The sequence below is a fragment of the Cupressus sempervirens genome, chromosome 11, assembly GCF_028749045.1.
Source record: "Cupressus sempervirens isolate cs-2001-9-10 chromosome 11, ASM2874904v1, whole genome shotgun sequence".
Taxonomy (NCBI): domain Eukaryota; kingdom Viridiplantae; phylum Streptophyta; class Pinopsida; order Cupressales; family Cupressaceae; genus Cupressus; species Cupressus sempervirens.
In genome coordinates, this window is record NC_143128.1 from 84,387,317 (window position 1) to 84,412,135 (window position 24,819).

The 24,819-nt window shown below is 35.7% G+C and overlaps 1 protein-coding gene across 1 annotated transcript in view; it reads right to left on the reverse strand.

Moving 5' to 3' along the window:
• LOC149528338 (putative hydrolase C777.06c) overlaps window positions 1–24,819 on the reverse strand; it is a 124,911-nt gene that overhangs the window by 75,150 nt on the left and 24,942 nt on the right. The window contains exon 2 of the mRNA XM_089811700.1: window positions 15,915–16,050. Within this exon, the coding sequence (XP_089667826.1) occupies window positions 15,915–16,050 (136 nt within the window). The remainder of the gene's footprint in view (window positions 1–15,914; window positions 16,051–24,819) is intronic.

The window sequence follows — 24,819 nt, forward strand, 5'->3', positions numbered from 1 at the left end:
TCTACATCCGTGTCGACAGTGATCAAATTTACTCCAGCCTTTGGACACTTGGAATCTTCGTGATCGCCGGGTCCGCACCATCTGCATAATAATTTCGGTGTGTTTGCCACTGTACAATCTCGCGCAAAATGACCCCACAAATTACACGCTCGGCATTGAACGATCGGCCGTCCGTTTGCATCATACTGAGTTCGACTTCGGCTCCCATTATTATTGTTATTATTGTTATTATTTTGCCCTCTGTTATTATTCCTGTATCCTCCGGATGTAGCACCGGTAGTATTCGTGTTTCCGCTACTACCCGACGGGGAAGCCTCCTGTGTGAGAAACACCTGCGAAGATCCTCTTGTCTTCATGTTAAAGGGATAGTCCTTTGTCAAATGGCCCATGATCTGACAGATGTCACAGAATTGGTTCTTCGGACACGATCCTTTAGTATGACCGTTGGTCTTACATTCCGTGCACCACAATTCATTACCTTTGGGCTCTTTTTGCATATTTTTAAATTCCTTCATCATTCGAACCATATCCTTCTGTAAGGCACGAACCTTTTTGTTACTACCTTCGTCATCGCTGCTATCATCCTGAGCGGATTCATCATCATCAGAGTCAGAGGAGCTGGTTTTCTTCTTCTTTGTCTTCTGTGCACTTTCAAGGTCGAGGGCTCTGTTGTAAGCATCGGCATATGATGACGGTGGCACAATTTTCATTTTCCTCCGTAGTTTCGAGCGTAGGCCGTCCACAAACCACCTTTTCTGCAATCCGTCCGCTGGCTTGCTTTCCATTTTGTTTACTAAGTCTTTTAATCTCCTGGCATAGACGCGGACAGTTTCATGCTTCCCTTGCTTGGTATTGAAAATTTCCGCTACGATTTCATTATCATCCCGTAAGAGTTTAAATTCCGCCAAGAACTCCTTTTTAATGTTATCCCATGTATCCAGCTTCTGCGGATCCATATCCGAAAACCAATCAATCGCGACACCCTGTAGGATTGTCGGAAATTGCCTTGCCCATTCGTCGGCATCTGTGATTCCATTTGCCCGCCAGATCGTCTCACATGTCTTACAATGTCGGAGGGGGTCGGCTGTACCATCGCCTTCAAATTTCGGTAATTTTTCTTTGGGTCCCGCCATAACTCTGGAGGTCTGCACTCCTACAGTGGTCGGCACTCCCACACCGGTAGTCTGTACTCCCACACCGGCAGTCTGCACTCCCACACCGGAGGTGTCGACAGCTGCAACCCTTGGTGAAGACGGAGGATCCTCCAAAATTGTTTCCCGCGAAAGTCTATCCTGGACGAAGAGGTCACTCCACGCTCGTGCTCCGTCGGCACCGCGAGCCGTGCGAGTTGATGCTCTCCCGTCTGAATTTTCTTCCCTCGGCGAACACAAATTCAAGAACTCCTCCCGTGCTTCTTCCACCAATTCCACCCGCTGTCGAGTCTCCTCCAACAATTCCTCCGCACTTCAGTTTCCGTCGGCAATCTTTTGGAATCTCCGTCGACGTTTGGCTTGCTGTGCCAAAATTAAATTCTCTTGCGCAGTACGGATTCCATCTTTTCCCTTCACCTTATTCCGATCCTTGTTAAGCTGATTTGGCATTAATCTTCATGCCTCCCACCTTCCAGATTCATAAGGCAACGGCGCCAAATGTTTACCGTACAGGTAAAGTAAATGAACGCATACAGAAAGTAACAGCAGAATAGCAAAATTATATTCACAATAGTAGATGAATGATGAATTACAATGATCCCGGACGGGATATAAATACTACTGCCGAACCTTCCCGAAGGAGTCTGTCGACCACAATTATCTTATCCGTTACAAACTATTTACCGCCAGACCGTCGGCTACAAAAACACCGCCGGACCGTCGGCTACAGAAACACCGCCGGACCGTCGGCTACAGAAACATCGCCGGAACCATCCAGTCGGCTAACACCTTTCATAATCAAGTATGTGGTGGACATTTCTCGGCACTTGCCACTACATCTAAGATTTCGAGAGCACAATATTATTGGCCCACGCTTTTTCAAGATGCCTATTAGTGGGTAAAAAAGTGTGAATTATGCCAACAGTTTGTTCGTAAATAGAAACTTTTTGCCCCTCCATTGAAGCTAGTTATGATCGATGAGCCATTTCAACAATGGGAAATTGATTTTATTGGTACTATTGATCCACCTTCGAGTAAAGGTCGTACCCATATCTTAACAGCGATAGATTATTTCACCAAGTGGGTTGAAGCGATTCCGGTGAAAGGATCTACATCTGAGATAATTTGTGACTTTCTGAAGCAGAACATCATTTCACGTTTTGGTGTTCCAAATAAGATTGTTGCAGATAATGCAACTACTTTCTCTTCCGAGGAAGTTATTGAATTTTGTTTCAATCATGGTGTTATTTTGGCACATGCATCTGATTATTATCCACAAGGTAATGGTCAAACGGAATCAACCAACAAAAATTTGGTAAATATCATGAAGAAGTTGATTGATTCAAATCAGCGAACCTGGCACAAGGCTTTGTTTGATGTTTTGTGGGCAGATCGGATTACTCAAAAGCGAGCAATTGGGATGTCACCTTTTCAATTGATATACGGGATCAATGTTGAGATTCCAATAACTTTAGAGCTTCTCGCTCTCAAGTTGGTACGAGCCATCAAAGATGAAACTTATTCAGATGCACTGGATAAGAGGATTATGTTTCTTCAACAATTGGAGGAACAAAGAAAAGAAGTAGTTCACACGCTTGTTGCTCATCAGCAACAAGTAAAAGTTTTTTTTGACAAAATGGCCAAGTATCGTGAATTTCAAATTGGTGATCTTGTCCTACTCTAGGACAAGAGGTGAGAACGAAAAGGAATGCATGGAAAATTTGATTCTCTTTGGCGAGGTCCTTTTACAATTCATCAGATTGTGGGTGCAAACAGTTTCTGGCTTGCATATAGCGATGGAACACTAATGCTAAAACATTACTTTCCGTAATTATCAAATACATACCCCTTGTACATAGTTTTGGTTTTTGAGTCGTAGTTTAGTTTTTGTTTTCTTTTGTCGCCTGACTCTATTACCCAATGGAGTGGATAAAGGCACTTAGAGAACTAGATTCTTTTTCACTCTTTGTTTCAAAGAACGAATGAGTAACATTCCCTAGACAAAACCAGCTGTTGTCCTGCATTTTGTCACCACAAAAATGTTGGTAACGGCACGAAACTTATTCCAGCTAGTTCCGCGTATCTCTAAGTTTGAATTTGATATCCAATTTTTTAATGTTGATCGATCAATTGACTTCAATTCGTATATCAAATTGTTTTACTGAAGACTTTCGTCAAGTCTTTTTCATTTTGTTTTCTGTCGAGCCTTTGCTTGATTTTTGAGGCGTTCGTCCTTTTCTTTGCTTTTGAGTTTGCGTTTGTTGGTTTTTAATCCTTTGGTTTTGCTCATGTCATGGCTTTCAATTTTCCCTTCGATTTGGTCTAACCTAGAGCATAATCAAAGTTGTCAATCAAGAGTTATCATGTTATATTTTCAATTTGACATTCACTTTTTGAAAAATATAACTTAAATTCACTTTATGTTATGCTTTTAAATTACTTTATCATTTAAATTTTCATGTAAAGTAACTATAGATCACTTTATGTTATAATTTTAAGTTAAGTTACTTTTTGATTTTTCACTTGAAGTCACTATATACACTATATAGTTTCAATGTAATTTTTAATTTTTAAATCAAATGCTCATTTAAATGTTACTTTTTAAATGATATTTATGTATTATATTTTTAATATGATATATAAATATTGTTTATGTCCCATTAAAGTAACATTTTAATGAAATTAAATTGATATATGTTTGTTAAATGACTTTAAGTCATCAAAAGTGGACATTTTATATGCAATTATATGAATTTTGTAGTTACTATTGCTAGCCGTAAACCATGAAAGCTTTCAGATTGTGATCAAACTATAAAAAATAAAGCAAAACCTTTAGCTGGGTTCTCATATTTTAAAATATCTGAGCTGTATTTTCCTTTTATGTCTACTTCATAGCTAGGAACGTACTTCTCTATAGATAATACCAACTTTTTGATGATTTTATGAATAAAGGTATGTTGTTGCTATAAAGATCTTTCATGAGCAAGATGTGAATTTGATTTGCTAGTTTTCTCTTATTGCTTCTGGGTTTTGGGAAACCTGAGATATTGTCATGTCCCCAATTTTTGCCCTTCCTTAGTGACAACATTTCTAGCAGGTTTGGTCTATTATCTGGTTCCCATAGGCCAGTAGAGCATAGAGGGAACCAACCCAGGGGCTTTGAGAGTCATGCATGAACTTTCCAAGTAGTTTGGAGCAGTAGACAACAGTTTCCTACAATTTAGGAGGGATTCCTAATTTGTAGGGATTGACTAGGAGTGGTCTAGGAGGCATTTGGAGACCTCGGCGAACGTTTTGGAGAGTGCATCTCCTATTTTTTAGGAGGCATTCCTTTTTTTTAGGAGGAACTCCCAGTTCAGTGATAGTTCTCTCAGAGGTGCACACATTAGGGGAGAGTCATTGGGACTCAATTTTGGTTGATTGGGGTTGTCTCCTACTTTTTAGGAGCATCCCTAGATTTTAGGGATGGACTGCCAGTTGACCCATCTTGTCCGGCATCAGTCACAGACAGGTGACAAGGTCAGATTCATATGTGATTGGTCATTTTGGGCCTTTTGGGAACATTTGGGAAATATTTTAATATATTTAAATATTTCCTAAGTTGGTGATTAAATAAATTAAAATAAAGTTAATAATATAACCATTTTGGAGTAATAAGGGAATTTTGGCTTTAGTTGATCAAGTACACCTATGTGTTATAGCTCGTTGGAAAGGTCTCGAATTATTATACATGATTTTTACTATCTGTAGACTTTTTGGTGCCTTCAGCTATGAAATTTTAATAAAGTAATGTTTTTCCTATAGCATAGACGACTTTAATTGGGAAAATGTTATTTTATTATATTTTATTTTAAGGGAAAAGTGTAATTTTCCTTTAGGGTTTGATTTACAGTTGGAAGGGGATATAAGGAGATGGAGACCTAATTTCTTATTATCTTTTGCATATTGAAAAACTTGTTTTTGTGAATTGGCTTTGAGAGAGCAATTCTTCATCTGGGACGCAAACCCCAGGTTCTGGATTGGCTGGGACATAGCCCTCAACAGTTATTGGCATTGGATTCTTCAAACAGTGTGCATTGCTATCAGGGATAGAGTACGCCATTCTTTATTGTGGATTCAAGTTGCAGATTTATGGTTTCAGCGTTGCAGATTGATTCTTTCAGCTGGGACGTGATCCTTGCAGTCTTAGGGCTGCCATTTGTAGCAGGTATACCCCATGTGGAATATAGGAAATGTTTGTATTCAGCCTCAAATGTATCATTGATTCATGTTCATTATTCACCATCCAATTTGGCATCATTGTTGGATGTAAGCTCCTTGGAACTGCATTGGATTTATTATTTGGCTTTATAAATCAGAAATCTGCCTGGTACGATTTATAAATTCTGATTTGGCTCTATGCTCTTATTTATTTTCAGTCTCCTTTCATGTTTATTGTTCATTATTCATTACTATTGTGAAAACTATCAAAAAACACAAAACAAAAACAAAACCTTCTGCAACGTCTGTCTATTCTCAAAGACCATCAAAGAAATCACAGGAAAATATAGTTTATTAATTTAAAAACTACAGCAGATCAGCAAGGGCATCCATCAGGGATCTTTCAGATATTCATGTGAAACCTAACTGTTTTTTTGAAATTTGTCTTCATCTTACTGTTCCTTTCTCTAGCATCAAATCTTGCTGGTACATGTAGCATCTTGTACTGTTGATTCTGAAAATAAATTTTTTTTCTGAAATTCTACTGCAACTTTTCCTTGTACTCTCTTTCAGCTTTAAAACTTTGTTCTAGCAGCATGTTTTAACTGCAAAACAAAAGGTTTCAAATCATAATGATATGTCCCTTTAATGTTTATTTATCGGATATTGAACTAGCTGAAATATCTCTGCTGTAGAAACATAAGGTTTCATAAGTGAATGTGTCCCTTTAATACTTTTGTTCTTACTATTTAGATTAGCTTCACAGGTCCTATCTTTTATAAGCACGTCGGGCTCAATAACACTCATGGGAGCCTACGGTTATATCCGCGTACATATAAGAGATCGGATGCTGCACAGGAAACAAACATATTAATAATAAAATATTTGAATCTGATTGTTTGCCTCTTCCATTGTTGTTGTATGTTCTTATTTTATGATGATGCGTAAGATGATAGGAGTATGGATAGTTATATGAGGTGAGACACTTTGTCATTGCTTAGATCCATTGGATCTAACATCTTTTTCTTTTGAAAATGCAGGATTTGGAGGCTTGAAGGGGACATGGTACGAGGCAGCGAACAAGCGGGAGTGGACAAATGTGACACAACCAGTCATTACAGGCAATGACTGGTGCCCTATGACCCTTCCTTTTCTATTCTCTCCTTTCATGTTATGCATTTTTATAGAATAGAGACATGTATCAGTAGACTAGGGGCTACTCTCACGGTCAATGTGTGAGGGGATTTACTTTCAGCATTTCCCATTCATTTTAAATTTGTGAATATTCAATTGTATAATACAAAGGACATTCACGCTATTCTTTTGTTGTTCAGAATGAAATATGATTTAGTAGTTTGATTTTTGAGCTCAAAGTAATAAATATGTACCTTATTTTTACTTGTACAATATATAGAACTGAATTTTAACTTGAGTGTAAAATCAGTAACAGGAAGCATGTGTAAAATTCTAGCCTTCTTTTCTTCCAAGAACATTCTCAAACATAAAGGAAAAGATCAAGGCAAATAACTCTTCTAGTATGTATAGAATTATAAATATGAGAGAGACTATAATGAGTAGATATTGTAATACTCAAAGATAAGAGTACTTATCTACACATGAGGGTTCATAGACATTTGAGAATGGAACATCTCCTTTCTAAAGATGGTTCAAGTGGGAATGGAACATTTCTTATTATTCCTCAGCCCCCATAATGTAAAATTCCCACTCATTCCAATTGGAATATATACTCTATCTTGTGAGTAATTCATGGCGAGGCTTCTGGTAGTGAGTATCGTGTCTATCCAAAGTTATGTGTTGCTTCAATACTGTGCACCACCTCTTATGTACTCTAATAGCCATCTTAGGTCATTTAAAATGTATTCTCAAAACCCAAAAAAAGGAGATGTATGGCTTAGTTTCTCCACTTTCAGATTTACACAAAGAATAATTCAACTCCAAATTAATCTTTTCCTCAGTCGCTCTTATGCACATTGTTCTTATCAAAATGTTCTATCAATCCTCCCTTTCATTTATGACTTTCTTCATGTTCTAAAAACATAGAGTGGATGCTATCATATACTATATGGGAGTGATATGAGAGTGACTTGTCCCATCACCCATTCTGGTGGTACCTATGTGATTAGTATCATTCTTCTTGGAATCATCTGAAGTTCTTGGAAACAAGAGATGTAGGGAAGCTTTACCAAGATAAGCATGGTAGTAGTGGTTGTGGTAGGGTATGTAAGAGTCTAGAGAGAATATGCTTCTGGGTCCTTGAGTAATTTGGAAAACTCATCCAAGCTTTCAGGTAGTACTAGGGAGATTGGGCAAGAGTCTAGCACAGTGATACTGGCTGAAATTCACATCAGCCTGGTGAGCAGATGCAACCCAAATGAGGATGGTAAGTACTTCTATCTTGGTTCCCCTTTCATTATAAATTTAATTCGAAAAGAAACGATTCTAGTTTTATGTATACAAATTTGGCTTTATGATTTTCACTTGATGAAGCCAATAGTTGTCACTGATTGAGCCTAAAGTGAATCACCATCAAAGAACTATGAATAATTGCTCCAACCTGTTAAATATCTTTGCTTGGATTTAACCACCAATGAATAAGATGATATATACATCCAACATATTACTTTCTCTTGAAAAGGATTTCCTTGACATCTTGACTCAAAGTCAAAGGGCTCAGCTATCGGTACACCACACATATTCATAACACCTGTGAATCCATCTTTAGATCACAATCATCAAATAACTTCATTATTTTCTCAAGAATAACAATAACTTGTATATGTAAATTAATTCAAATACTTCAAATTAATATTAGCACCCAAGTGTGTGTCCCCAATGAAATGTATTCAGTATCTACAGAAATGGCTTTCGCCCTTGAATTGTTTTAATCCTTAACAAGGGGTGAGGACATTCACTTTGAAATGGGTTTTGTACTTTGGACCTTCTCACTTTGTCTTATCCAAATTCTGGATTTACAATGATTTGATACCTTTGCCTTGTTTAAACTAATGGTAAGGAATGTAAATAGGAATTAACGTCTTTGTGATTGATTTCTCCTCCATCATTTTCACGTTAACTTATTCTTGCAGATCCATCAATCTCATGACCACGCCAATTTTATCACTAGGCAGCAAGCACGGTCTTTACCCAACACAAAGATGATGGAAACTCTTGCCCGAATGAATTGTTTCAAGTCATTGACATTAATAACATCTCTTGGATGGAGCTTAAATGTACATCAAAAACTGAAAGCATAATACACTAATATTATACACATAAGGAATATTCAACAAGTTTTATAGCGTCAAGAAGGAAGAGCCACTATGAATAGTGGTGACTGATGAGAGTTTTTAAGGAGTTTCTTAGCGCAGTTGTTTATATGCCATTCCATTGCATTGGCAAGTTTCCATACCCACAGGCAGCTCCCATAGTTAAAAACATATTGTAGCCTTCATAGAAAGTGGTGATCACGTGTACAAGGTGAGAAGAGCATATACCAAGATGCTAACGCTGCCAAAGCCATTATATGTAGCAATGTATATATCATTCTTATTTCTCTTATAGTATGAAGTCCATCTCTCTTCTTCTCTTGATTCTTCACTCCTCTAAATCTTCCTCATGGTTCACGATATACTCCAATACCGATGTGAATACATTGCTATGTCCCCACAGAAAGATACATCAACGAGGTCTTCAATCCATGCAACCTTGTCTTCACTTCTCTAAATCTTCCTTAATAGGCCAGCAATACTGATCTAGTGCAGGATTATGTAATGATGATTCAATAAGATTTGAATAGGACACTAACTTCCCACTTCTGACAGCTATTCAATCTCTTTATATTATTTTGGTTTATTAAATTTGTTCCTAAACTTTTAACATTCCCAACTTTGAAGTGATACGATGGTTATCATTTTTATGGGACATGTCGATAACACGGATGATTGAATCAATTCAAAGATGACAGAGTTTGCATATCATGCCCTCATCAAAATACTCTAGAGCTTAACTAGGACATGTCTCTTGACTCTACTAAAAATACAATATAGAATACATTCCTTCTAAAGTATCTTTGATGGATTGGTGAAAACATTACATCCCAAGCATTTGATTTCAGATGATAGTTCACATGTCAAAACAGCACAAACTAACTCCAGGCAGATTGGCAGCACAGAGTATAGTCTAACATGTTGACATGGGAACTCAACACGTTGAAACCATATTCCTTAGAAATAATCAGTATTATCGGTTCCATGATCATTTGTTCATCATTATTCTTAAGCTGACCCCATTCTAACATTGTCATTCTTACATGATGATTGGCAGCATTAAGATGATGAATCGTTGTTTTCTACACAACACGTCTTTACTTGCTAGTCTCCAATATTGGCATCATTTCCTTGATGGGAATTGTTAATAACATTCCAAGAGTTCAGCATCAATCTCTTAAGATAATTCAGAAGCAACTAATCTCTTGTTCTTCTAGCTGAAGCACTTACACTGCAGTGCACACTGGAGTTCTTCATTACTCCTTTCCTTATTTAACAAAATTCAAATTTGTATTATCTTTGAACTAATCGATATCCCATATCACTATAATGACCTTGATAGAAATCTAGCAATGTAAATAACTCCATGTAAGGCTCGCATCTTAACATAAAACAATTATTGATGGATAACATTTGTTAAGGATCGATTAATATCTGATTTTGTAACTACATTTGCAACCCGGCTCTAATACCATGTTGAGTTTTGTGGATCCTTTTACTGCAAATGTAATAACACTGCCATTATATCAGTGTGTTCCAATTGTAGAGTAGAATGTTATACAAATATCTATAGAAGAGACATGTCTCTTTGATAATTTATAAACAAATAATTAATTAAACAATAGAGATATAACATATTGTTGGTAAACAGATTTGTCACTGTAAAAATGGCCCAATGGAGTGTACGTGGCAAACTGTTCACAACAGTTGGATAGGCCCTTGATATGTGGCCTTCCTCTTTTTTTAGAGGGGCAGCTCCCTCGTATGATATAATTTTGAAGTTTTTCAAATAAAAATGAAATTAAATGTTTAAAGAACAATAGAAAGCCATTGATGACAAATGCACCAAACGACTTCAAAGCTTTCCTGGACTAACTTAAACTGCTAATTCCAACAATCAAGATCTACGCTTGAGAATTATCACTAGCACAATGTTGATCCAAAGATTCATAAACATCTGCACAATACCATGAAAATGCTCACTGCAAAGAGAATCAATATTTCTAACAATTTAGATTTGAAAGAAGAGAACTCAAATTGCACGTTCCTTTATTTTCTTGCACCAAGAATTTGAGAGGAATTTTTTATTACAAAGACAAAATTTGTACACACTTTCCAAATATTATCTTCTAGTCAAAATCTTAGCATAGTGTTTCCCTTTTTCTAAAGTCTAAAAAGTCTCCCCTTTTACAAAGCCAAAAATGACTCCTTATATAGGTATGGAGGTAAAGAACTACTCCTTCGTGGTTAATAACTACCTCCAAAATACGTAATTTAGGAGAGGTTAATTAACCTCACTAAATATTAACCCTAAATGACTAAGATCACTAATTGAAATGTATGGTTTGGAACATGTCTTCAGAAGGTTGAATCATTGATTTGTTGAATTATTTGATGCAGACTCTTCTTGTAATCTTCGCCATAGTCAAACATATTGAGTAGTGATATACAAACAATCATTCATAACCTCAACTGGTCATGCACTGACTGTAGTCTAGACAGTGATACTATAATCTTGGCTTCCCATTGATATTAGATTATAGAGTTTTCAATCCTTTGAGACTGATTTCGATGATCCATTAGCATGTCCACTTGTTGATGCTCTATTGACTCTGAAGGTGGTCAAATATAGTAGATCAATTCCCCTTCCTATTACTGGTGCAGAGTGGTATGGCCTTTGAAAGCCGCGTGTTGACCATTACTATTTGCAAGAGCTAGATCATGGTTCGTACACTACCAACTGTATCCACATCTGAGAGATGATAGCTTTGAGGATACCACTCAATGAAACACTTAACTTGAGTGCCTATGGGCATTTATTAGATAGTATCCATGACCCACTTATTTTTCTCACATATTTCCCACAGGCATTTTATTCAACATGTGGACGTGATTTGCAGTTTGAGTTCAGTCCATGACCTGCATCATCGAGAGCACACAAAAACTCCTCGAATCATTGTACTCATGCACTCCATAAGGATCATTGTCTATCATGGTATTTGATTAGGAAATCCACATGTAACCTGTACATTTCTATACTCAACATGCATATTAGCTTTTAATCAAGCATAACAGTGCTGAACATATTCGTGGCATACCATTCCATCATGTGCCAAGGGAGAAGATCTAGCGTCTGATGCATTGCCTTTCACTAGATTGCAGATGGCAATTTGACAAACATACAACATGTTACCTTGATATTTTGGAAAAAAACCCTCATTGTGTTCACTACGGCAACACTTTGAATGATACACATTCCATACATATTGCGTTGCTATGTTCCCAAGTTCAATATCTGTTAAAAATCTAATTAAGGCGTTTCGATGAGTGTTCATCTCCCATAGCATGTGTACATGGAGAATATAGGAAGAGCATGTTACATGTGACATTATGTCTACCATCCATGATTGCTTGATAGTTTCTGTATCTATCATAGAGACAACACATTCTATCGAAGGCTTCATAGGCATCCACTGCACTTGAATGTTACCAAAAAAGATTTAAACTTAAGCAAATACATTTGTGTTTCTAAATCATTGACCAAGCTATCTTTGTATCGATCTCAGAGTTGCTTCTCAATGAGACATTCTGACAAACAGTTCATGTGTGGTCAATACAAAGAGACTTTAGATAACCGGCTACAAACAAAGCCCATCCTCCTTTCTCGTGGTGTCGCGGCTAAGAGTGTGAAATGTTGCTCATCTTCTCAAGCATTTGGAGTTTGTCTTTAATCCGCATTGGGCTATATGTATTGAATGCTTAATCCTTGAGATGGCTCATTTCTTAATACAATTCTCGTGTGCTCTGAAGGAATTCTATCAAACAGTTCACATACTTGGCCATGGTCCAGTTGAGGATGAAGAACTTGGATCAAATAGCTCCCGTGCCGATCACGAGCTTCATACTTGGGCTCAGCTGCTTGATCTACTTCAATTGATCTGTAACGAGTAGTGCAGCTTTTATCGTAAGCCTGCACTGATACAAGTCTAGATGAGTTGAGTCCCTTGTATTGTCTTGACAAGCATTTCCCGCAATTGTGGGGAGAGAGATCTCTTGAGCGCATCACTTAAACATCCAACTTTTGCTGTGCAGGAACGGAGTAATAAACCGATCCAGCAACAAAGCCATTATAATTGCCTTGGGAAAAAGCCAGTGTAGACAAATTGACCAAAAGCATCCCCAAAGAAGCATTAAATGCATCAGGGCTCTTGAATGATACGGACGCGGAGCTAAGACCAATAATAGACTCCATGGGTTCCAAGACAGAGAAGAGGTTGTAGTTGGAGTAGCGAAAGAAGCAGATTTCGCGCCACAATTGGCACTGCAGAGAATAACCACATACCTCGTGATTTGCACCTGCATAACTTAGTTTCCTTAGACCAGCATACTACTCCACTAAGTTTTTCGCATGTTCATATCTACAAGTTGAAAAGAACCATAACGATCACAAATGTCGAAATTGTTTACAGATGCCACTCATCGATGCCAATGCTTGGGAGTTGATCAAAACTGGAAAGATGTATAACTTTCCTTGATGCGAGTGGACGTTAATACTCATGCGGTGTTTGATGAGGGACCAAGGACTTTGGCATTTTAAACTTAAACTAATTTCTCAAACATATCTGACCTTTAGCACACATTTTTTAATCTATTCCAATGTAGATACTTGATATTACTATGAAGGCGTTGGGAGCTTGTCGGCCAGGCATGTGAGCTACAACATTCCATGAGATTGGCATGCCTTATCTGTGATTCCATATCTTGTTCATGGTTCCATTATTCTTGAGTGTATACATGTCTTCGAGGAACATCCATCCCGTTGGTGTAATGAAATATTGTCTTGATAAACAAGTCAGTGGCTCCACTGGAAAAATAATAGGTTGGATAAGTTAAAATGATTCATGTCCTCTCATGCCGAAAGATTTGATTTCTTTCCTAATACTTGTAAAGATTTTCATGATTGACATCTGCAGTTATATCTATTGTCTCTACCTTTCATTTTCTTTACTTTTATCAACTGAAAGGTTAATAACTGTCTCAAAAATACGTGTTTTGAGCCTCTAACCTTAACCTTTTTGGACGAGAAGTTAAGGTTAATGGTTTGGAATACATGTTTTGGAAATTTATCTTAACCTCTTTTTGATGGAGAGGTTAAGATTTCAAACTCAAACACGTGTTTTGGACCCCCAACCTTAACCTTTTTTAGGGTTAATGGTTAATGATTTGGTTGAAAATACGTATTTCAGTGTCTTTCATTAACCATTGATAAGTTGAGACTCAAGAATCAGAATTCAAAAATTCAAAAGGCTGAACGGAGTTGGGAACAACCAAAGACATTTGAAGGGAGAAATTTCTTTAAAACTCTGAGGGAAAGTGATCATTTTAATGCTTAAAATGAGGCATATTCTGAAAATAACCATAGTTTAAAAAGGCAAGGATTGGGGCAATTTTGATATCAAGGAAACACACACACACACACACACACACACACACATATATATAATTAGATATATATTATTGTTTGTCTAATTTATGATTAACCAATGACCATAAAGGGATTATCTCTAGGTTAATTCGATCCGACAGAAGCTACAACCTTAACAATAACTGCTAAAGCTCATTGTTTGGTCATATTGGAATCCATTATCTTATTGTGGGGATTGAAGAATGGTGGAAATGCAATCTTCTTAGGGAGAAATATGAGGTGAAAGCCCTCATCCCACCCCCTAAGTAGGCATGATGGGAGTCGTGTGTGACTCCATGACTTTAATTCTATGCTACTATGATGAATTGTGTTATGTTGAGATAATGTGTGTTAATGAAAATCTATGTGATGAGAATTTTTCATTCACATCTTTGGTTGCATCTATGTGTGTCTGTCATACTAAAGATCTCTCTCTTGCTAAGTGGTAGTGTTGAAGATTGTAGCTACGAAAGAGATCTTTACCTCTGATTTTGCTATATATATTGAACTTGAGATAATAAATGTGGCTTGTGTATATAGATGAAGAAGATATTTATGATAATATTTGAGATAAAATTATATGAAGAGATGTGTCATGCGAAGAGTTGTGCATTTGAAAACATGAAGAGTGTTGTGATTGAAAATTGAAGAGACCTTCGTGTGTAATATGTACTCTCTCATTTAAATTTATATATGCGATTGCTTAGTGTAATGATACACAGCATCAAGTGAAAGAATTGTACTTGAACATTTCTTATCAATAAAAGAGATATTTTTCTGTTGTGGTTGGATTTTTCCCTTCATGCTAAAGGGTGTTCCCAGGATAAATGTCTTGTGTACTGGTTGTCTATCATTGTTTCTAGGCAAAACATTAACATCATGATGCCACTCCCTCAAGGTGTAATATAGAAAATTAAATAGCCTCTTCCTCTTGCAAAGGCTTGAATGTAAGATAACTATAGAGCTTTTGTATCCCAGCTCGAGAACTGATCTTTTAGTTGCCCCCAAAAGTAAATAGAGTGAGCTTATTGGTAGCCTCAAATGTTATATCTACACACATTATAGTGGGGGATTTACCAAATCGTGCAACCACAACGACAAAGGTAAACTCATGGTGGCTTTTGGGAATGGGCTAATTAACCATCATGACTGCCAAAGAATGACAGTTGATTCCAATAAAAACTGAATATAATTCCTTTGTCGGTATTCTAAGAACTGCATCAATTCTAATTTCTTTTAATCGTCTTCAATTCTCTACCTTTCAATCCATGTTATTGGTCTTTCTATAATAGAATGCATAGTCCTGATCTTATATAATGTTGATCACCTTATCAGATGTGTTATAATTATTTATTTTCTTATCTTTTATTTATTATTCATTCATTTAATTATCATTTAGTTATTATTAATTTTATTTTTATTTTCTTATTTTAATATTATGATTTATTTATTAAATTCACTTACAGAAAGGAAACATCACAAAAGAATTGAGGACTCAAATTTGTGAATCTTGTTAAACAACACACTACAAGACCTTGATACCACTTTTAATAAATGATGCAAACTAGTTGATCCCTTATGCCTCCAAAAGACTTCAAAGACAACATAAGTGTGATCCATATATGCCAATATTTAAATATAAAATGCTACCATTGGATCATTGAGGTTCAAGGAGCTACATGAGCAAATAAATGCTACAATTCCACTCCCAAAGTTGTCAATGGAATAACAGTAATTTTGCATATACTTATATACATAAAAAATCAGATTAAAAGAGAGAAAATTGTTCATAAAAAACAGACAAACACTCACAGCATCTATTTGAGGGATTTTGTAGTGAAGAAACCATCGCAACACTTGCTCCTTGAAATTCTTTCCAACATCTATCAAAATATAGCAGTGATCTCCATTTTCTTGATTATAGTCAATCAGAAGTGAGGAATTGCACCTACAAAATGTGTACTAAATTTATAGCAAGAAATAAAAAACATGGCAACACCAGTACGTCTAAAGAACAAAGAGAACTGTGAAACTTTGCCAATAAAATAATAAATAGACGAAAAACATTTTAGCAACAAAAGAACAATCATAAGGAAAATCAAAATGTAATAGTTCTAATGAATGAAAGTTATTATCAATGAACAAACACAGTTGCAATATATTTTATTTATCCTTTTATATTTATGGTAACTATGATTAGGAAAAGAATATCCATGTGGTCAATAACTCCCTCACCTTCCCCATGTTGATTTTTGTTTTTTGTGTAGCTTGGAAGGAGGAGTTGCTTTAAAGCAACTTGAGTTAGATGTTTAGCAACAGCTTTAGTTTTTTTATTCTTTAATAGAATAATTATGAGTTTGTGAGGTTGCATAAAGCAAGAGTGATTTTATATGATTTTAAAATCAAAGAAACCAAGGAAAGTTTATTTCCTTGCTTCCTAAGTAAAGCAGCTAGGCTCTATATATGTAAAGTTGTTGTAGCAAACTCAATTGTATTCTGGAAGAGAAAGTTTGTTGTTAGGCTGAATAGAAGATCCAACAGTTGCAGGTTTTTCCCCAAATTGGGGTTTCCTAGGTATATCTGTGTTATTGTATGTGTGTTTGTCTTCTGTTATTTTGCTTCCGCTATTAGTTTCAGTTAATTAACTCAGAGTATTAATTGTTATAAATCAGATAGAGCTTCATTCTGTAAATTTATTGTGCAATTAATCTGTAACCTGGTTATAAGAAATTAACACCCCAACCCTAACAGAGGCAGATTCGTGAGTTTGGATTTGAGATTATCTGAGTTGTCACAAGTGAGCAAAGGACTTACAATTAATATATTTGCAGAATTGCAGATGATGCAGAATAACTGATGTTGGCAAGTGTCAGATTTAAAACCATACAAGAAAATCTTGTGCTTTTGTGGGCATGGACACCATAACTACAGTAATTTTGAATAAAATAGAAACAGCACTGATTTTCCTTCAAATATTGTGCATTAGCATGTGTACTGCTTTCACATAACCATTCCACAATAAATTTCTTAAAATAGAGATAGTATTGATTTTCCTTCAAATATTGTGCATTAGCATGTGTACTGCTTTCACATAACCATTCCACAATAAATGATTAAGAAATTCATTACCCATCTAGGCTGACAATACCTGGAGTGTTTGGCCATTATTGGGCAATAAATTTTAAGTATGTGAGATGCGCTCATCATGCACATATAGGAACTTAGTTCACAATAATTGATAGAAATGGTAGCAGACAGGTACTCCACTCCTCAGCACTGAAACCTACATACGATATAGAGCCTCAAAATGCAAGAATTGAGAACAAGATCAGGCTAACAGTTAACTTCTACGAGGTGGAGCCTAGGTGTGTGTGTGTGAGTGAGAAAGAGAGATCAGAACACCAGTAAAATTATTGAATGTCAGTATTGAACACCTTGAGTCCATGAGTCACAGAAGCAACACAACATGGAATCAGTTACATGATAAAGAAATCCGCTGGTGCAAGATTGAGGCATTGATGCAAGATTGGCATGAACTTTAGAGGAATCCAGAAAAAATTATAATGTCCCCTTTTTGGAACATTTCTGATTTTTGCCCTAAAACAGTAATTCCAAATTAGAGCGACAACTGCATTATAACAAATATAAATTTATCTAAAATGATGAAAATTTAATTTTAAAATTCAACTTAGTAATTCTATGAATAATTCTGAAAAAAGAACTCATCTTGATTTTCTGGTCTGTCATTTCTGCTAATAATCTTTTGAAAGGGTTGCACCCCTTCATTCTGATCACTGCTTAGTAATTACTATCCCTGCAACTTGTTTACAAGTTAGTCTCCCAGAATTATAATCCCTGCCCCTTGTTTACTTAGTCGGACAGAATTATAATTGCTGGCTTGTGCAACAATTAATTGCTGACTTGTGTATTACCGCTGCTGCATTAGTTAATCCTTGCTTGAAATTTCCTCGTTTTAGCTCACCTTGGGTTGCAGTGAGGATTAGCCTATCAGTGACCCTCATAGACTCAGTCAGAGGGATAGAGAGTCTGAGTTGGTAGAAACAGAGGTATATTCCCACTCTAGAGGGTCAGAGATGTTCAGGATTGCTATTTGTTTGAATCAGTTTGACACACTTACTATTTAGAGTGTCCATTTCGGGAAAGTCGGGATTTCTATTATAGTGGGGCTCCTGAACAAGTTGGCGGCAGAGTTGAGATTTGGTATCATTAATAGAGCTTTTGTTCAGGGACTTTCTATTTATAGTAAGTCAATTATGCCCTGTTGCTATTTTTGGTAGTGTACCTAAACTTGGTATTACTAGAGTTCATCAGTTGATTAAGTGGAATAAATTTATTGGCACAAGTTCAGCGTATTAATTATTAGTGAAGAATTCTTTGTTATTAAATATCGATTAATTATTAAAAGTTATAACAAAAAGTTTTTAATTAAATGGGGCCATTGATTTTATAAGAGCATTAAATGAACATGATAACGTGGGGACCTATTTATTCATTATCTTAAGTCACTGCGGGACATTGGAAAGAAAATATGCTAATGTTTTTAAAGTCAACTCCAAGCAAGTGGATTTGGTGTCAAGTACTTAAAGGGGTGTTATTAAAATTTATAACTTTAATGGAGCCAAAATCATTAAAAGCTATTAAGTGTTCATCTAAATATGGCAACCAAGACTTAGAGTTTGCTAAGTCAAATGAAACAAACACAAATATTATAATCATTTAAATGCTTTCTTGAATAAGCTTGATGGTTCGAACCATTTTATGGGAATATAAAAGCAAATGAAAGATTATCAAACATTATCGCAGATTGATGAATTTGCTTGTTTCTTTGAAAAGTCTCCGGTTTTTGCCAAGGGTTTTAGGATTGCTTGGAGAATTGGAAATTATTCACAGCTTTAGCACTTTGAGTTGGTCATAGACCCAATGACATTGTACAATTGCAAGATGACTTCATCCTGGAGCCAATAGTGAGCTTCAAAATTCAAATTATTGAAGTTGGTGGAAGATTGTTCAGATTTTGTTAAGTTTATGAGCAGAAATTAATTATTGGTGCCCAGCTATAGGAGACATGCCCTAAGAGCAGAATTAAGCACCATTACTAGCAGCCACACCATAATCATACCAGCAGTTCTTTATTTCTGCCCCACGTGAGTCTTCTAGAAGTGGCACTTGGTTATGGGGAGAACTCGATCATCACTTGGGCTTCTTTGCACATCCAGGTTTATGTGTTTGGTGATGCTTATGTAATGTTTGGTGATATAATGAGGATTGTTGGTGAAACTGGACTGCTGCATAGAGATTTCCAGGTTTTCCTATCTTTGTTAATCGGTTCTTAGTATTGACATTTTAGAATATCTTTCATTGTAAATTAAGTTGAAAGAAATAAGGAAATCTCAGCTTATGTTTGCTTTGGTATTCAGATTTTTAATTCATTTATTTTCATTATTGTCACAAAACATAAAAAGAAAATATTCAGAAAATACAAAAAGATTTATTATTGCAAAAAACCTCCAAGAAATCTATTAGTCACCAGGGTGTTTGGAGTTAGAGCCAGCAGGGTCATTACACTGCTCTCCTTATTTTAAATAATCACTGCTCATATATTGTAACTGCTTTTCTGAATTAAATCAGGAATGATATTCCCTATCCTCTTCCAAATGTCTTTTATCCCTAACTAGTCTAATCGCTGCTGCAATCACAGCCTTAATTAACTTCAGCATCTATTATCCTTCCTTGGGAGGCGATTACAGGAATGTATTTATAAATAAATGAATTGTTTGATCTGTTTGATACATAGAGATCATTGTTATCTCATAATGATATTTCATCTCTTGGACCCTGGCCCAATTGACTTGACTCAGCCAAGTCGAGTTTCTTGATCACAAGAGTTGCAGTTTAGTCAGCATGAGTAGCATATGACTAATATGTGCCATTGGATTTATACCTCAAACATGGTCAATGTCTCATATCATATACTCAAACTGATAGGCAACCTTCTTATCAACAACAGTAGCTATGTAATGTTTTTATTGCCTCTGTATGACGATACTCTACAGAAAATTGTCCAATTTTCTAAGCTATGATATCTCTTCAACTTCCATGGTGATTTCCTTGACATCTTTCTTATTCATACTCGTTACTAATCACTTGCATGCCCCATAATATAGACTGTCATTGTCTATTGCTGTTACATCCCAAATTTTGACCTAATTTAAAATATTGCGGTTGTAGTTCACATGAAGTCAGTTGACAGTTAAAATTGTTATAATCTTGCGAAATGGTAAGATGGTTAGTCATTATAATTTCACATGAAGATAGCATGCTAGTTGATTATTTATCATGAATTCATGGAATAGAATAGGTGGTTAGCCATTATGATTATTTATGGTAATATGATCTACCTGTAGAGAATTTCCTTGTAGGAAGCACATCAAAGGGGTGGAAGCATTGTTAAAAAAGAATTGGGCCACAATCACTGGGCAAATGGGTATGAATTGTGAATCACCATGGTTGAGGACCGAGCGATTTGAACATCAGGATACAATCGATGAAACCGCATGAGCTATTAAATAAATAATTTAAAACATTAAATAATTTAATTAAAATATAATACGTACCTCAAAGGATTTTGAATGATCTTTCATAATATTATTTTAATATATACCTATGTATGTACACAGAGCTAAATATAAAGTGACATCATAATATAATGATGCCACCTCACAAATATATCTACATGTATGTAGATAAATATAAACCATAATATTTATTTTCAATTTATAACCTTCAAATCTTCGTCCATTCTTTTCATTCTTTTTCTTGTTTGAATCCAATTTAACACTTGGCACATTTATTTGGCATCCAAGAGCCAAGATATTCTTATGTTATGAAAGCCAAACAGCCACATTTTTTCTTTTATAAGAAATCATGAGTGAAAGACAGAGGTATCTCTTTCCAAGCACCCAACTGTCTTCCTCTCGTTTCCAACTCTCTCCCTTTCTTTCCGACTTTCCTTCATAAGTCAAGAACCTGCAAGTACCATTTGGAAAATCACTGCTGCCCATAGCATTCCAAGTTTTATTTTATAGTCTTGATTGCAGGAAACGTGATACATTTATGCATTGGATATCGGCGCCTAAAGAACGTTTGTGGGAGGCTGAATCATAGCGGCCAGCTAGGCTCCTACTCCTTTCTTTCCATAAAAATCTCAGGTTATGTAATCAAACATTTTCCAAGTTTTGCTAAATATCTTTCATGTCAATTGCAACTGTTTTACCCGACTTCCATATGTTTCAAGCACCCAACTTCTCCATATTATCAACCACGTCTATCTTGGCACCGATAGCTCTATCAATTAGTAATCTTTGCATTGTTTTCCAACCATGATTTATGACTGATCAGAAGATCTGCAGAAAATCGTGAGCAACATTTATACTGGTAATAGGTGTTCAAGGCGGGTTGTTGAACCTTCAGCAAGACTCCATTCTTCTTTCAGAATATATCAGGGTATTTGATTAACCTAAAACCAAACATTGCAATATAATTTCTACCAAATTTCCTACAGCATTCCGATTTATATAGCAGTAAGCTACAGCTTATGTTGTAAATTTTCTTAATAGGAGTTGTCTATGGCAAATAAAAAGCCAAGTAACAATGTTGTGAAATCATGATTTAATATGCCATTGAAATTCAAAAACATTTTCTACAATCTCAAGAACATATTCTTCAAATCACATATTGTGATAAGCTGAAATATGTATATTATTCATGATTCAGTTTAGAATCAAAAGACAAAGCCGATTGCTCTAAGATCCGAGCACCTAGGATTCACCGGTTGTATAGCCATGGAAAAGGTGAAGAGGTGAGATGAAGTCTGCAATGACATAGAAAAAAAAGTTAGATGTGATACATTAAATCTGGAATAATATAATTTAATAGCTCATGCATGATCATGTTTATTGTATTCTCCTACTATCAAGTCGAGTGGTGTGATTAGATATTAGGATGCTCAGTGGATGACAAGATGTTCCATGTCTATTCCGGATAGGGAGAGTCTTTCTCGTTAGAGATTATGTGGAGATAAGTTATGGTCTGAGGTTGGGTGGTTAAGCCCTTGACAATATTTCTTCTCTCCACAAGATGTCGAACATGCACCAGATAAAGATAAGTTATGCATTCAAACATTTGTCGAAAACAGGTATTTTTATTTTATGATATATATATATATATATATATATATATATATATATATATATATATATATATATGCAAGTAGACGATATGATGGATTAGTTTATATCATTGAATTCAGTTATCTCCTTTGATGTAAGCAATCTTTCTCATCAATGTAATTGGTAATCAGTTAGATTGGATAATCTTCCAACTGAATATGAAATACATCTATAAGATTGTTGTTTCAGTTTTTCATTTATATGAATAATGATCATGAGTGTATCTTCTAATCTTATGTTATTGCCACAATTAGCAATGGGAAGAAAAGAAGTGATACAGTGGTATCTGATGCCCTAAATGATCCAATGGTATTTGATGTCCTAATTGATACAGTGGTATTTGATGCCCTAAATGATCCAATGGTGTTTGATGCCCTAATTGATATAATGGTATCTGATGCCCTAAATGATCCAATGGTAATTGATGCCTTAATTGATACAGTGGTATCTGATGCCTTAAATGATCCAATGGTAATTGATGCCCTGATTGATATAGTGGTATTTAATGGTAATTGTAATTTGATTTCGATATAATGGTATTGGATGATAGTCGTCAATCTAATATTGATATAGTGGTATTTGTGCACTAACTCAGGTGTTTGCAGAAGCATCCCTAGATTGATTTCGGTCTTGAATTCCATGGTATGTAGATTTTAATTTCCATAGTAAATTTATTGATGGTGTTTTTAATTCTTAGTTATGAAATTTTGTTTAACTGATTTTAACTATTAATCTCATTCATCTGAACGTAGCTGCTTTAACCATCTTCCTATGAAAATGAAGTAATAATTGTATTTCTTTGATATGTTAGTTGTTAATTAAGACTCGGTGAAAACTAGTTGTTACAATTGCAAGCTATCATCCTTCATAAAGATAATACAAGGGCTAACTATTTGCACTTCTGAATGAAAAATGATAAGTATTATTCTTCTTGCTACAATTGCTATGTACAATTATTGCCTCTATTACTATCTAACTTGAAGCTGTCCTAAGTCTGCCATGCCTCAACAAAAATATGTTTCTTATGTTTAGAGATTGAGTGGAAATATCACAATAGTATATCCATTGCACACCTTTCCAAGGCCTTATAAGGTATTGTTGGTTTATCCCTTATGGATTTCATCATCATAGATAGTAGAGGTGAGATATTTAGTCAATCAAACCCAGGAAATTTTACAATCCTAAATGAGAAACTACAAGGAGTACAGAAAAGTAAAAGTTATATGATGGTCAGCATCAAATTGAAACAAGATTCAAAGTAGGAGATATGGCCTTCTCAAGCCTACAACCTTACAAACAATCTCTTTTGAAAGAAAGTGAAGCAAAGGAGATAAACCAAAGGTTCTATGGCACTTATAAAATCAAGCAAAGTATTAGGGACGTAGCATATGAATTGAAATTAATAGACTTCAGTTCAATTCTTAATTCAAAGTCCATGTTATCTGTGATGACCTTTGTCTGGTCATTCTAATAAAGAGCAAAATATCTCCCTAAAGAACAAAATATCTCCTAAGATTTCCTGGATGCTACCCTGATGAGAGTAACTTCCCATTTATATTGACTAATAAGTTACTCCCTAAAAGACATTCCTATTCCTAGCCACCTATTCATTTCATATAAAAGATGGTAAGATTATTTTGAATAAGTAAAATACTATTATTATAATTATTATTGTTAATTACAATAAATACAGCATTTTTTGGCAAGTGGTCTGCAAGTAGGTGTAAAATTGATTGCACTGTATTGCAAACTGCTTGCGTAGTGGTTTGCTAAGTCTTTCCCCTAGCCTGTGCTTCTCTGTGTGGTGTTGGTTTGATTGCTTGTACTCATTGTGGAGTGCTTGTGCTTACAGCTTCTTGTTTTCTGATTTCCTTTGCATACTTGTGGTTTAGGGGTTGAACGCATCCTTAGTTGCGCATGTGAGTGCCTAGATAGATTTAGATTTTGCAATATTTAGTGCATGCTTTGATCTTCCCTAGACTTGATTGTTCAATGGCCTCTTCATTGGCAAATGATGGTAGAGAGAGGCCGAAGGATTTCAATAATGACCATGATGATACTAACAGTTTTAAAGCCCAAAAATTGTCTTATCGAGAGGTGGTTGCGGAGTCTTCATTGCCTTCGATACCAGAATTGGCTGCCTTCAATGGAACGATCACAAGAAGAGAATTGGACCAAGGAGGAAGAAGAGTCGATTCCAATGTAGATAGACCCAAAGGTGGGGACTCGGGATGAGGGGAGCTGGTGGATGTCAAGGAAGGTAAGGTCGCATTCCCTGATGTGGAAACTCACTCTGGAGACGAGCAATGACATGGTAAAGGCAATTAAATGTGAACAAGATAGATTGAATAATGTTGCTATTTGTTTCATGTGCATGGATGTTAAATTCCTACCTGCTCATTAATTTCTAGATGATTGGTTCAATAATGTGTGGGGCAAAAAGCTTGGAATCACTGTTAATTTCAATA